At 40.4% G+C, this 13789-nt stretch overlaps 1 protein-coding gene across 2 annotated transcripts in view; it reads right to left on the minus strand.

The window, feature by feature from the left end:
* Hmcn1 (hemicentin 1) overlaps positions 1 to 13789 on the minus strand; it is a 452651-nt gene that overhangs the window by 44983 nt on the left and 393879 nt on the right. For both annotated transcript variants that reach the window (XM_075988199.1, XM_075988198.1), the window contains 5 exons: positions 10159 to 10349; positions 6968 to 7181; positions 5019 to 5153; positions 4103 to 4293; positions 1759 to 1840 (listed from right to left, as the gene is read on the minus strand). In XM_075988199.1, coding sequence (XP_075844314.1) covers positions 1759 to 1840; positions 4103 to 4293; positions 5019 to 5153; positions 6968 to 7181; positions 10159 to 10349 — 813 coding nt within the window. The remainder of the gene's footprint in view (positions 1 to 1758; positions 1841 to 4102; positions 4294 to 5018; positions 5154 to 6967; positions 7182 to 10158; positions 10350 to 13789) is intronic.

Here is a 13789-nt window from a genome sequence, read left to right on the forward strand (position 1 = left end):
GTTCACCTTTCTAGATATGGACGGAGGGGGGAGGACCTAGGACTTACCATAGGGCAGGGAACCCTGACTGCTCTTTGGACTGGAGAGGGAGGGGGAGAGGAGTGGGAGAAGGGTGGGAGGAGGGGGAGGGAAATGGGAGGCTGGGAGGAGGTGGAAATTTGTTTTTTTTTCTTCCTTTTCTCAATAAAAAAAAAAAGAAAAAAAATAAAAATTGGGGACGATCATTTCAGCAGGGAGAAGATACCTCCATTTGGTGGAGATAGAGCTGGCATTTCTATGACCAGATGCTTGACCCAGGGAGTGGGGTGGTCATTCACAAAGTTTTCAGTGCATGCTAAAGCCTATGCTTCTCCTTCCCCCAGGAAATCTTGGTGCCTTTGCAGCCGAACAAGTGAGTGGAGGGCAGCAAGGACATTGTGGAAACAGCGGACCATGGTGTGACCACACAGTGATGGGGAGGCTGAGCTAGGAGAAGGCAGACTTCTCAATGACACTTCGGCATGGTGGCGGCCTATTTTATATACAGAAATGTGCATTGCTATCTAAGTGTAAAACAAAAATGGAAGCAAACACGTTTGGTTGTAATACTTATATGCTAGTGTTTTATAATGCATTACTGACATGTCTTTGAGAAATGTCACGTTCTCACCTTAGCTCTGCTGTCTCAGTAACCATCCCATGGCATCTTGCTCTTCTATATGTATCATATAGAACACAGGTACTAGGCGGAGTCATTCCACTGATTCACCATTCAATACATTCTCACATCCATATAGACATGGACCCTGCTTTCATTTACTTCCTCATATTTAAATGACATTATGTATTTGCAAACTGATACCAAATCAGCAAATGCCTTGGGTTTATCATTCACACTAAATGCCAATAAAGTTACTAAATAAGCTTGTCTGCTCATGATACCAAGGCCAAGAAAATTATTCAGTTGAACTTAGAATTTTAATTCAGATACCGTAGGTATTTTTGATGCCTATACAGCTATAATGTAATACAAATATAAAGTTCCATGTGTACATATTTCATAGTCAAACAAAGCACATCATTTATGCCATCATTAATCAAATGTGAATGTTTTTTCTCAGTGAAAACACTGCTCTGTGCTTTGATCTTAATGTCAATAATATCTTTGGCCTTTTTAGGCTAGCTGTCAAGATTTGTGTGTTAGCTGATCTGATGACGTTTTTCTTGACCTGGGTCAGCGGAGCCTGTCATGTTTCTCTAATTTTGCATGTGCTGATTGCTGATGGCATTTACTGAGGGACTCCATGAAGAATCCATTTAGAATAAACAGTTATTTCATGAAAGAGGGCTGGCAGTTCACCTTGAAGCCCTTTTGAGCTCCGTTAAATTACTCTTTATTTCAATACATATTTTTCTTATTATTGAAAATATTTTTTTCTACTGTAATATAGTTAGTACATATTTTAAAAGCACATAAAATGACCCCTTTGTGAGCACGTGGCAAGAGTCTGGGGAACCACAGAGAGCACTCACTGTTGTCAAGAGGTTTGCCACCAGAACACTGTGACTGTAAACTGTGGGTGTCACTTAAGAGCAGAAAAGGATTCTACAGAAGTGTATTGGTGCTATGGCTCATGACCCTGCTCCATTATCTCCAGGAAAGGAGACTAAGCACAATGTGAAAGTTACTGTCCAGGTTGCAAGTTTAAAGGAAATGCTCCTTCTTCATTAGGCACCATCCCCCTGCCGTGTTAGCTGGAGATGGACGGAACAGCTTACTCTGCAGAGTCAGGCTCATGCTGCGCTCCACCACCCCGGCCTCGTTGGCAGCCACGCACGTGTAGTCACCAGCATCTTCATTCTATGGGAATAAGTGTGATAATGAGAGCAGAGGTCTGCAGGGCTCGCCACTTTCTCAGTGCGATAGTTCATGTGAAATCCCAGCTAAGGGAAAGCATTTTAACGAAAATAGAAAACCTCACCCATGTCTAAGCTTATAGCTAGGCTGAAAAACAAGAGGAAAAAGAGGATTGGGGAACAAAAGAGAACTTCTAAACTTAAAAATTTTCATACAATATTGAGTACTAGGAAATCAAAGTAAAAATAGCATCATTTTGTTACCACCTCTTTAAAATCATGAAGGAGAAATATAAATGTGATGGTTATGGCTATCTTAAAATCCATTAAACCAGCCAGTACAAATGAACCAACATTGACTTCTAACTTGAGCTTTTGAAAATGTATCAAGCTGGGCTCCTAGGGAATTTGAAATTAAGGAAAGTAAAAAATTAATTTACTTGTAATAATAAGCTACATATTTCTATAAATTTGTACATATATGATATAGAAAACATGTACTGCATGATTTTACTTATTTTTAGTACCATATATGTGCTTAGCTTGAAGTTTCAATATATTATCCATATGGAAGTTTCTAGAAGGCAGCTGGAAATGGGACTTGGAAGTCTCAGGGCTGAGGCTGCATATTTAGGACTATAAAGTTGTATAATTGAAAGACTTTGCAGAACATTAACAGTGGGATTTGAAGAGTCTTGAAAGTTTGAGAAATAGTGATAGTTGAGTAGAAGGAAAAGACACCAATGAGGAAAACTGAGACTTAATATGACATCAATTCAAATAAGAAAAAAATCTCAAAACTGAAGTATTGACCAACATCAGCTAATATTTAAAAATAAGGAAAATAAAGCCTGAGAAAGGTCCACTGGACTAAGAAATTGCATTTTAATTGTTATTTTAATTAAGAATGAAAGCATCTAAGGGCTCACCAAGTGTGAGTTAATGAACTGTTTATACTCTAAAATATTTAGCGGAATCACCTCTTTACACTCCTTTTCTAAATAATGAAGCACTATCAAAACCTTATATATGTGTTAGTTTCCTGTAGGTGGAGGCTGCTCATTTGTTTCCCAACTGTTCAGACTTGAATTAATCACTCAGAAACTAAATTAATTACAACACTGCTTGGCCAATAGCTTAGGCTTCTTATTAACTAACTCTTAAATTAACCCATTTCTATTAATCTGTGTATTGCCACAAGGCTGTGGTTTACCAGGTAAGGTTTTGTTCTGGTGTCTTTCTCCTTTGGCAGCTACATGGCTTCTCTTTGATTCTGCCTACTCTCTCTTTCTGTCTCTGTTCTGATTTCCCACCTGGCTTTATTCTGCTAAGTCATTGGTTGAAACAACTTTATTTATCAACAAATAAAGCAACACAAATACAGAAGGTCATCCCACATCAGTTTCATGATAAAATTTATCCTATAATTTACTTATAAACCATGTTTATAAATTTTGATCTTGTTCTAAAATAGATTTGAGAATTTTATCTCCTAATATTAAATAAGAGATCAATGATTGGGAAAAAGCAACAGAATAATCATATTGCCTATATTTATTTGAAAGAAAAACAGCATCAACTTGTATTATTGCTTCATAGTTTCAAAAGAATTTAGTTGCTGAGTGAAACAATATCAAACATATCATGGAACACTATTCATCCATAATAAAGGCTAGAATCCTGTTATTTGTGATGAGACAGATGGAACTGGAAGCCATTATGATAAGAGACACACATCAAGTACAGAAAAATAAGTACTGTGTGATCACATTCATAGAGGGAATTCACAAAGTAAGAGTAGAATGGTGGTTGCCAGAGGCTGGGGGAGTGAGGAGGAGGAAGGGATGGAAAAAAAAGGATGAATGGGTACTGGTTATGGTTAGTAAACATAAAAGATTCTGGTGTTTTATCGCACTGTAAGGTAAATGCAGATACAAAGCAAAAAGCTAGAAGAAAGGGCTTTAAAGATCTCCATCACAACATCTAATAAATGTTTAATATGATTAAAACATTTTACAATATACACGGATTGAAACACCTCATGCTATACTATTATTGATAGGTACATTATTCTTGTATATCAGTTAAACACGCATTTAAAATATTTAATTTTAACTAACAAATTTAAAGAAGGAATACACTAGCTTAGATTTCATGGTTTTCACAGGATTATAGAAGAAATTTTTCTTCTCTATGCCTACCTATGAAGGGCGCTGACGCAAGACATAGCAATGTGGATTGTGTCAACAACTCCAGTGAGACTTACCACGGTGCCGTAGATGGCCAAGGAGCCATTACCCAGTTGTTGGATCCTGTGGTTAGTTTCTATGTCGGCCCCCTTTCGGCTCCACTGGATGGTTGGGGCAGGGTCTCCTCTCACCTCGCAGTTTAGGATGGCATTGCCGCCAAGTGGTTCAATCCAGTTAGAGGGGTAGTCCCCTTTGAAGACTGGAGGCTCTGGGAAGCACCATAAGACAGGCAGAAGAGAAAAGCTGGGGCTGAGTTCCTGTGTGGCTTTTGACCCACACAGTCATAATTTAGCAATGAGGGGAAAGCTACTTTGAAATGTCTTGGGTTTTCCAGAACCATAACTCGTTTGAATCCCCAGGTAATATTATCAATTTCAGTTCTCATACAGGGACGACCCCACTTCATGCCAATGACCTCCTTATTTACCCTTTTCTTACTTGGTGTGTGCTGTGCACGTGTGTGTCTGTGAACACACGTGTAAAGGTGCTCTTGTGGTTGTGTGTGTGTGCAGCCCAAAGTTAACGTCATGGATCTCCTTCAACTACACACCACTTTATGTATTGAGACGGCATCTCTGTCTTAATCTGGAACCCACCAATCCTAGCTGGACTCCTTGCCAGCTTTCCTCTGGATCTTTTGTCTGTCTCCCGCTGGGCTTGTAGGTGCCTGACACATCTGCCTGGGTTTTTCGTGGGCTCTGGGCATCCAAACGCGCATGCGTTCTAATGCCTGAGGTGCAAGCACTCAACCACGGAAACATCTCCCCAGCCCCTTTCTGCCTTTGAGCTGTTTTTATTTTCTACTCTCATGAATCTATACATGTTTATGACATTGGAATAATAAACTGCGGTCATGTTGTATTACTTCATAGTGAGGAAACAAACTTTCATTATGAATAAATCACAAAGCGACCATGGACGGCTTTTACCCACCTTTCACGTAAACAAATCCAATCGCTTTCACAAAGCCAACGCTGTTCTCGGCTGTACACACGTAAGTGCCCGAGTCCTCCGTTGACACCCTTTCAATAACAAGTTCACTGTGTCCATTGACACTGTCAAAGTGGGCTGAGGAAACAGATTAGGAAACAACACAGATGCCTCTCAGTGACCTAGGAAAATGTCACAGCAGCGTAATATTTTTCAGGTTAGATTTATGGGCCAGTCAGCAACTGAACCGTAACAGGACAAGAGAGCCCTTGCCACACAGCCTCCCTTGAGCTATTTACTATGTCTATAGACACTCGTTTGAAGAACCCAAACAGCCCACGGAACAGGAAGAGAGAATGAAAACAAACACCTCTGAAAAGCATCTTAAAGTGTTCCTTTCATCTCAGCCTGTTGCTTAAAGGAGGCTCATGATGGCTCTGAGCTTCAAAACCCTTTCCTGCAGAAATATGGCCTTTTCCATTCCATTTATCTCACCACCAGTTTTCTTCCCAAACAATTTACATCAATGGTGGGCACCCCTTTTCAGTTGTAATTCAACTGACTTGGCAGATTGTGGGAAGTCATGAAAATATATCCCCGGTAGGTAATAACAACATCATGATCAAATGTAAAATAACTTAAACTTCCCCATAAATCATACATGCTGAGGATGTAAATATTTACAAAGAGGCTATAATATTTGGATGAGAACTTTATACCAGCATGCTAATCTTGAAACAGCCCGTACCAAATAAGTTGCCACCTGATTATGTATGGCTACTTTGTGGGCATTCTCTCACTTCGCTTTAAAGAACTCATTCAACTGTATTAGGTGGGAAAGTAAGCTTAAAAATGGAAATAGCAGAATTAGTATTTACCTGTAGAAAGACGTTCCGATTTCTAGACATTGCTTATCTTTATCAAGGCATAGTATGCTATTACTAAGATGATGTAGTTGATGAATTTCAATCATTCACATAATTCATTATGACAGAAAAATCTCAAGCTGTTATGCTACTGCTTCCCTAGCAAGGCATTTGGTAGATGCAGGTCAGAACTCTGAGGATGGACAACTACTCATTTCTGATAGTATCTTTATACTCGTTACTGAAAGCATCTTTCGTGAAAATCAAACAAGGTTATATACACACATACATGCATGTAAACAATGAAAAGAAAGCTCTGAATTTGAAAGAGAACAAGAAGTGGTATAGAGAAGGATTTGGAGGGAGGAAAGGAAAGGGAGAAATTATGTAATTATATTATAATATCAAAAATAAAAGAATCCACACAAGTAAATAGACATGTGTCCTCCAGGGATGAGTGGTCTGGGGTTAGGCACTAACAACACTCAGAATACACAGCGGCTGCACATTTGCTGTGTCGATTAACCTCTTCTTTTCTGAGGTTTATTCGCCCAGTGTGATGTACTGGTACTGTGTTCTCTGTAAGATAAGTGAACATGCAAGTCTCTAGCAGCAGCTTCTTAACCCACTGATGAGCAATGCACGGGGTCCTTCAGAAGTAAGTTTAGAAGCCAAAGATACAATACTGTCTCCTCTGGGGGAGATGGCTGTGTTGTTGTTGTCAAAAGTTTTCCTTCTATCCTAGAATGTATAGTTTTGTGATCCACTTATCCTTTCAAAGGAATAAATAGTGCATCTGTAGTGAGGAAGAGCACATAATTTTAAAAATCTGTTTTTCGCCCTATTCATTTGCTTTATTTAGTGATGTCTCCTACAGCACAGGCTGACCTTAGCTCACCAAGTAGTTGAAGATGACCTTGAACTCCTGATTTTCCCGTTTCTCAAGTGCAGAGATTGTTATTTCACAGAATAGAAGGAGTCAACTCTATACTTGTAACCCCTCAATGACCTCCAAGAGGATGTAGAGACTGGGCCACACTGCTGAGTGGATGCAAGCATTCAAATGGGAAGAATGAAACCACCAACCTGGAATAATATTGTTGTTGAAGGTCCATGTTAGTTTGGGCAATGGGATGCCGGTGGCTTTACAACTTAAGCGTAGCTGTTCTCCTTTATTTAATGACAGGTCTCCAGGAAGTTCAGTAAAGGTGGGGAGGGAATGAACAGTTAGCGTCACAGCGTGTGTATCTTCACCAGCGGCATTGGTAGCAACACATGTGTAGGTGCCAGAGTCCTCCAGCTAAATAAACACAAGTTTCCCAAGTGTTAACGCGTTACAACCTCCTGCACAAAATACAGTTTCGGCACTTCTTCCCCCAAGGAGCGTGCTTACCTAATGGCAATTTAAGTTTCCATCTTTTAGCATAAACCACCAAGTGAGATTCTGCATACTGTAATTTGAAATGTGTGCTTTTAAGCATAAACCCATACCACACAGAACTAGAACAATTATTTCATAAGATCTTAGAAAACACCACAAGGTCTGCTTCTCCGCAACATACTAAAGGAGAAAGAACCCTAAAAGGCGGTTGGCATCTTGACAACATAGTGGGCCTTCTGGGTAATGGGACCAGAGACCAAAACCATCAGAGGACATGGCGGGATGAAGGCCAAGTTCCCAGTGATTCTGGAGTCTCCCTCGCTGAGTCCTGTGGTCAACATCATCACTCAATATACTTGACATGTGGGCAGTACTGAATTTGAGTTTGAGTGTCTTCCCTTCGATATCGCTCCGATAGCTTCCCAGCTAACACTCGGCTTGCTCTTTCTCCATCCATTCCTGTGGTTTCCCCTTAACATCAATGTCTTCATGTTCACTTGTGAGGGACTCAGTCTTGGGTTCTCTTTTAGTTTTGCTCTGCGCTCAGACCCTTGAGGATCTCTTCTAGTATCATGGCTTTAAACACCACTCACATGCCGATGATTTCCAGCTTCTCAAACCCAGATTTTATTTAAAAATTCTAGTCACAGCAAACCTGCTAGGATTTCTGCTTGGATAACCAGCTGATATCTGATGGCTGCAGGTGCAGCAGGGGAGGCCTGGGTTGACACAGTTCCTTCTCTTGCCATCCGCCGTCATCTGCATTTTCACTGATGGCTGTTTTAGCCTCCCCATTGCTCAGACTACTGGATTCATATATTTGAGTCCTCCTTTGCTTTCACCTTCTCCAACACCAAGAAAAATCTCCCATAATGTGCTGACTTCAACTTCAGAATGCCAACTTCTTACCCGGCTAACATTCAGCCATGAGTTCTGCCATCTGACTTCTGACCTTCTTTCCGCACCCTTCTGCTTCTAACCTTGCATCCCTGCTGTACCTTTTCATCACCATGACTGTGCTGGCTAGCTTCAAGTCAACTTGACACAAGCTAGAGCCCTCTAAAAGGAGGAGAGATCAATTGATAAGATGCTACATAAGATCCAACTGTGGGGCATCTTCTTAACTAGGGATTGAGTGCGGGAGGGATGAGACTATTGTGGCGGTGCCACCACTAAGGAACAGCTTGGTGGTCTTGGGTTGGTGGTCTTGGGCTCTGGAAGAAAGCAGGCTATGCAAGCAATAATGAGGAAGCCAGCAAGCAGCGCCCCTCCGTAGCCTGGGCAGCAGCTCTTGCCTCCAAAATGCTGACCTGTTTGAGTTCCTGTACTGACTTCTTGGATGATGCACAGTGATGTGGAAGGATATGCCAAATAAACCCTTTCCTTCCCAATGTGCTTTGGTCGTGGTGTTTCATAGCAGTAATAGTAACTCTGACCAAGACAATGACTGATTCTAATTCTTCAGAAAGACAGAGGAAATAATATCATTCCCTGGCTGAAACGTGAAAGGAATTCTGATTCTCACTATGAGTAGGAAAAATCCTTGCTTTGTTATCTCCCTGATGGTACCTGGTGAGGCCTTCATTTTCCTCTGATTCCTTTCTCATGCCTTTTCTTTGCTATTACTGGCTGCCAGTTTCTCAAACATACCTGGCTCATTGTCACTTAAGCTCTTTGATATGTCTCAGTGCCTAAATAAACCAAGTTGCTCAAAGAGAAGGTGCTTAATAAATATGCGATGAGTTAGCTGAATGTGTTGTCTAAATGCACCGAGGTTATGTATATATTACTGATATTTTTACTCTGGCCTAAAATACTAAGATTTTTTTTTAATTTGAAGCACAAAAGAATTGGAAATATAAAATTTATCACCATTCAGTATATATATAAACAATCTAAGTTTGGTGGCATGATTTTTTTTTCAATGAAAAAACTTAACATTCCCCCACCCACATACCACTAATGGTCCCAAGTTGTGACAACGTAAGTTAAAAATCTGTTTCTATGGAAATAAAGTATTAAAACATCTAGTTCATATATATCATTCACTAAAAGAATTTTACATATTACCCAAGCCTCCTGTCTACTATGAATAAGATGCCTTATTGATGGGATCCTTTAAATGTATCTGAGGCACTGCACATGCAGGTTTTAAACATATTTTTCTCAAGACCTAGAAGAGTGATTGCATCCAAAAGTAGACATATTAAGTACGATCACACTGGAAATCAAGCTGTTTCTGTTTGCTGGCTGCTGTTCTACAGACCCCAGGGTGTCTGAGGGCTTGAAACGCCTCATTTATGTAGTTCCGTAGAATTTCAGTTTTGTTTGTTGGTTTGAGATAGGGTTTCTCTGTGTTACAGTCCTTGCTCTCCAGGACCTACTTCTTGTAAACCAGGTTGACCTTGAACTCAGAAAGATCCTCCTGCCTCTGCCTCCAAAGGGCTAGGATTAAAGGCCTGCGCCACCACGGCCCAGCCAAGTTTCCAGTTTTTGTTTTTTAGTTTTTTTAGGTCAGTTATTAGAAAGGGTTCTTTTAAAACCTGCATGGAGAAAGACACTTTCTTGGCATTTTTCTTCGGACACGCACAGGAGTGTCTGGCGTCTCATCCTGACACGTAATGATGAGCGCCGAGAACAGCACAACCACTTAGACTTTTTCCAGAAAACTAAAGCAACCATTTTAGGAGGAGGCCACTTAATGCTTTTAGCTCTTTTGTTAAAACGCTTCTAATTTCAATGATATAAAGTGAATTGTAAGAGAAATTAATCTTTTGTTGAGTTTATAGGAGTATTGCCTTTCGGCAATAAGGAAATACTGCCGAGCTAAATTGAGAAAAGGGAGGTGAATTAATCGCTTGGCTCTACGGTGCATGTTCACATCCACTAAACTTACCACAACATTTTCCAAGACGAGTTCTCCATCTGGCCGGGTAGTGGATTTCCCTAACAAGTTGGCTATCCGAACACTGTCCTTTCCCCAGTGAATCGCAGGCGTGGGGATTCCGTCAGCAACACATGGGAGACCAACTTGGGAGTTCTCATTGACTGTGTAGTGTACTTCTGTACTTTGGATCCTCGGAGGCACTATGAAGAATTTAAAGACAGTCACCCAGAAAATTGAGCTCACATTGAAAATCAGCACATAAAATAGCCCTTTGAGGGTGACTTTACTAGGAATACGACAAAAACAAGGAAATAGTCCCTTGTTATATGAAAGCAACGAGTTCTTAAATAATATTTCTTTTTATCCTTTGAAAATTTCATATATGTATACAATGTATCTTTAATTGGGTCCGTTTCTCTTGTATACAATGTATCTTTAATCGGGTCTGTTCCTCTTCCCCTGTACAACTAACTCCTCCCCAAATCCCTCGGGCACATCTCCCCAGACTTCATGTCCTTTTTTTCCCCCTTATATTATTGGTATGTAAAATGAGGAAAGGTTGTTTTAAAACATAAATAAAAATAAAAGAGAAAATAGATTTTTTTCTCACTTAATATATCATGTTTATGGTTTCCTTTCCGTCTATTCCTCCCATATCCTCCCTGCCTCCCTTCCCAGATGGCCCCACTCCCTTTCTGTCTGTCATTAGAAATCAAACAGGGTTCTAAGGAACAATAAAATAAAAAGATGAGACAGAAACTAACACACCGGGATTGGACAAAACAAGCAAACAGAAGGAAAGAGCACAGTAGAATCAGAAACCCACTCGTTCACACATTTAGGAATTCCATGAAAACACTAAAGTGGAAGTCATAGTAAATACGCAGCGGACCTAGTATACACTTGTACAGGCTTGGTGCGTGCTGCCTCAGTCTCTGCGAGTTTATATGAGTCCTGGTCATGTTGATTTAGAAGGCCTTACTCTTTTGGTGACCTCCATCCCCTCTGATTCTTATAGTCTAGTTATCTGTCGGTCTATCTGTCTGTCTATCTATCTATCTAAATACTATTTTTAACTCACTGAGTTTATAGTTGCTGACAAGGGCATTCTCTGGACATGGACAACCCACAAGTAGCTACCCCACCAAAGAAAATTAACTCTTCCTTTCCCTGCAGCCATCAACCCTTAATGGCACCTCCTCGGGGGCAGAGTTTAGTAGCTGTTCCTTACCCATGCTAGAATTTTTAACTGAATTTATCTTGGGTCAGTCATTCACTATTTTGTTTTAAAATAATGTTTTATTTATTCTTTCAGAATCTTGTGCAATAAATTTCAATCATATTCATCCCCCTTTTCCAACTCATCCCAGATCCTCTCCTATCTGTCTACCCATCCAATTTGATGCTCTCTCTTTTTAAAAAACAAACAAACAGAAAAAACAAGACAAAGCAAAACTAACAAAGACAAGAAGAAAAACTTCCTGGAATTTAGTTTGTGTTGGCTGGTTTGGGTTTGTAGAGGATACAGTAATACACATGTTTACTTTTTTTGCTGTTTTGTAAAACTGGATCTCTTAAAGCACAAGTTGGTCTCAAACTCACTAGTAGTCAAGGATGTGAACTTTAAATCTCTCGCCTAGCCTCTCAAGTGCTCAAATTTTAGACCAGGGCTACCATACCTTGTTCATAGTAGGTTTCTTTTAGTTATTTATTTGAAATAAATAAATAAATAATAAATTATTATAATTTATTATAATAATAAATAAATAAATATTGAAGCAGAGTCAGATGCAGTTGAAAAATAAAGATTTTACAAATTTTTAATAAAGTAAAGAGCAAATGCCACTTAAAAAAAAGCTACTCCCAAAAACAGTAGTAAGAGAAAGTTTAATTTGCTATTGTCTCCTACCAGTGGCATTAGTGGAGATCCTATCATTAATCTTGAAATAGACAATAAAACTAACATTTTAATACTGATAGTTATTTTATTTTTAAAACGTATTTGGTATATTTTATGTGCTTGAGTATTTTTCATCCATGTATGTATGTTTGTGCCTAGTGCCCAAGGAGGCCAGAAGAAGAAGGTATTGGTTCTCCTGAACTGGTGTCACAGACTTCTTTGAACTGCCATGCGGGTGCTGGGAATTGAACCAGGGTCCTTGAGTGATGGAGGAAGGTCATTGGTTAAAATAAAAGGAACTGCTTTGGCTCATTTCATTGGTTAAGACATAGATAGGTGGAGTAAACAGAACAAAACGTTGGGAGGAAGAGGAAGTGAGCTCAGACTCCACAGCTCTCCTCTCGGGAGCAGACGCCTCAGCAGAGACGCCATGCTACCTGCTCCAGGGAAGACGCACGCTATGAAGCTCCGACCCAGGATGGACTTAGGCTAGAATCTTCCCGGTAAGACCGGTGCTATATAGATGATAAGAAATGGGCTAGTCCAAGTGTGAGAGTTAGCCTAGAAGAGGCTAGGTAGAAATGAGCCAAGCGGTGTTTAAATGAATACAGTGTCTGTGTAATTATTTCGGGTAAAGCTAGCCGGGCAGGCGGCTGGGGTGTTGGGGACGCAGCCCCGCTGCAGCTCCTTATTACTACAAATGACGCCCAGACGTGTGGCTAACTGAGTCCACAGAAAGCCTGAGAAAGCTTGGAAAAGAATAGAGTAAAGCATGTTTCTTATGGCAATTTCTTGGGTCTGCTCTGCTTGCCAGAGGCAAGCAAGCGCCTCATCTAAGAGAGGTTTCCTGACTCAGCTTTAGCTGCAAAGCCTGCAGCTCATTAAGAGGTCCTGCCACGAAACACTTAAATGGTGTTGATGAAAAGCTGAATGCATGCTTTTCGGTTTTCAGCCATAGCAGGAAAAAAGCTGCGCGTTTAAAAATGCCGGCTTTCTGGGCCATCCTGCCAGGGCAAACTCTGACTGTTTGAGGCAGGAGGGCCGGCTACCGAGAGAGGATTTGAGTGTTGTCTGTTGTAGCTTGCTGGCTGGCAGGGACCTTGAAACGCCATAGAGGTGTGGCTATAAACATGGCTGCAGCCTGTATATCCGCCATGAGGCTGGAAAGCTAAGGAATGGACTGGATCTAGCCGGCAAAGCCAAGCCTTTAGTCCTACTGAGATTGCTTGGTAAATTAAAGACTCATGTGATCAGAAAAAGAGAGATATACAGTAAAGAGAGATTCAAAGACAGAGAAAATTTCTGAATGGTTTAAAGTGTGTTAAAAATATATGCAGACTAAAAGTTAAAATTCTTAAAGTAAATCTCTGTGACTTCAGGGTGTGGTAGCACACGCCTTTAATCCAGTGCCTAAAAGGCAGAGACAAACAGATCTCTGTGAGTTCAAGGTGTAATAGCAAACACCTTTAATCCCAAAGCCAGGGAGGCAGAGACAGGCGGTTCTCTGAGAGTTCAAAGACAGCCTGGTTTACAGGGTTATTCCAGGTCAAAGATATGCGCTCAAAAAGCAAAAAGTTAACCTAGGAATGTCACAGCTTAGATTCTTAAGCGCCTAGTGATTTAAAGGTGCAAATCAAAAGTGCTCCTGGATAGTAAAAAATTGCAGATTCACAATAGGACAGATTCAGACCACTAAATGAGTCACACTGTTGGATGAATGTACGTAGGCTTGGGAGAGAG

This window comes from Microtus pennsylvanicus, chromosome 10 (assembly GCF_037038515.1).
Source record: "Microtus pennsylvanicus isolate mMicPen1 chromosome 10, mMicPen1.hap1, whole genome shotgun sequence".
In the NCBI taxonomy this organism is placed as follows: Eukaryota; Metazoa; Chordata; class Mammalia; order Rodentia; family Cricetidae; genus Microtus; species Microtus pennsylvanicus.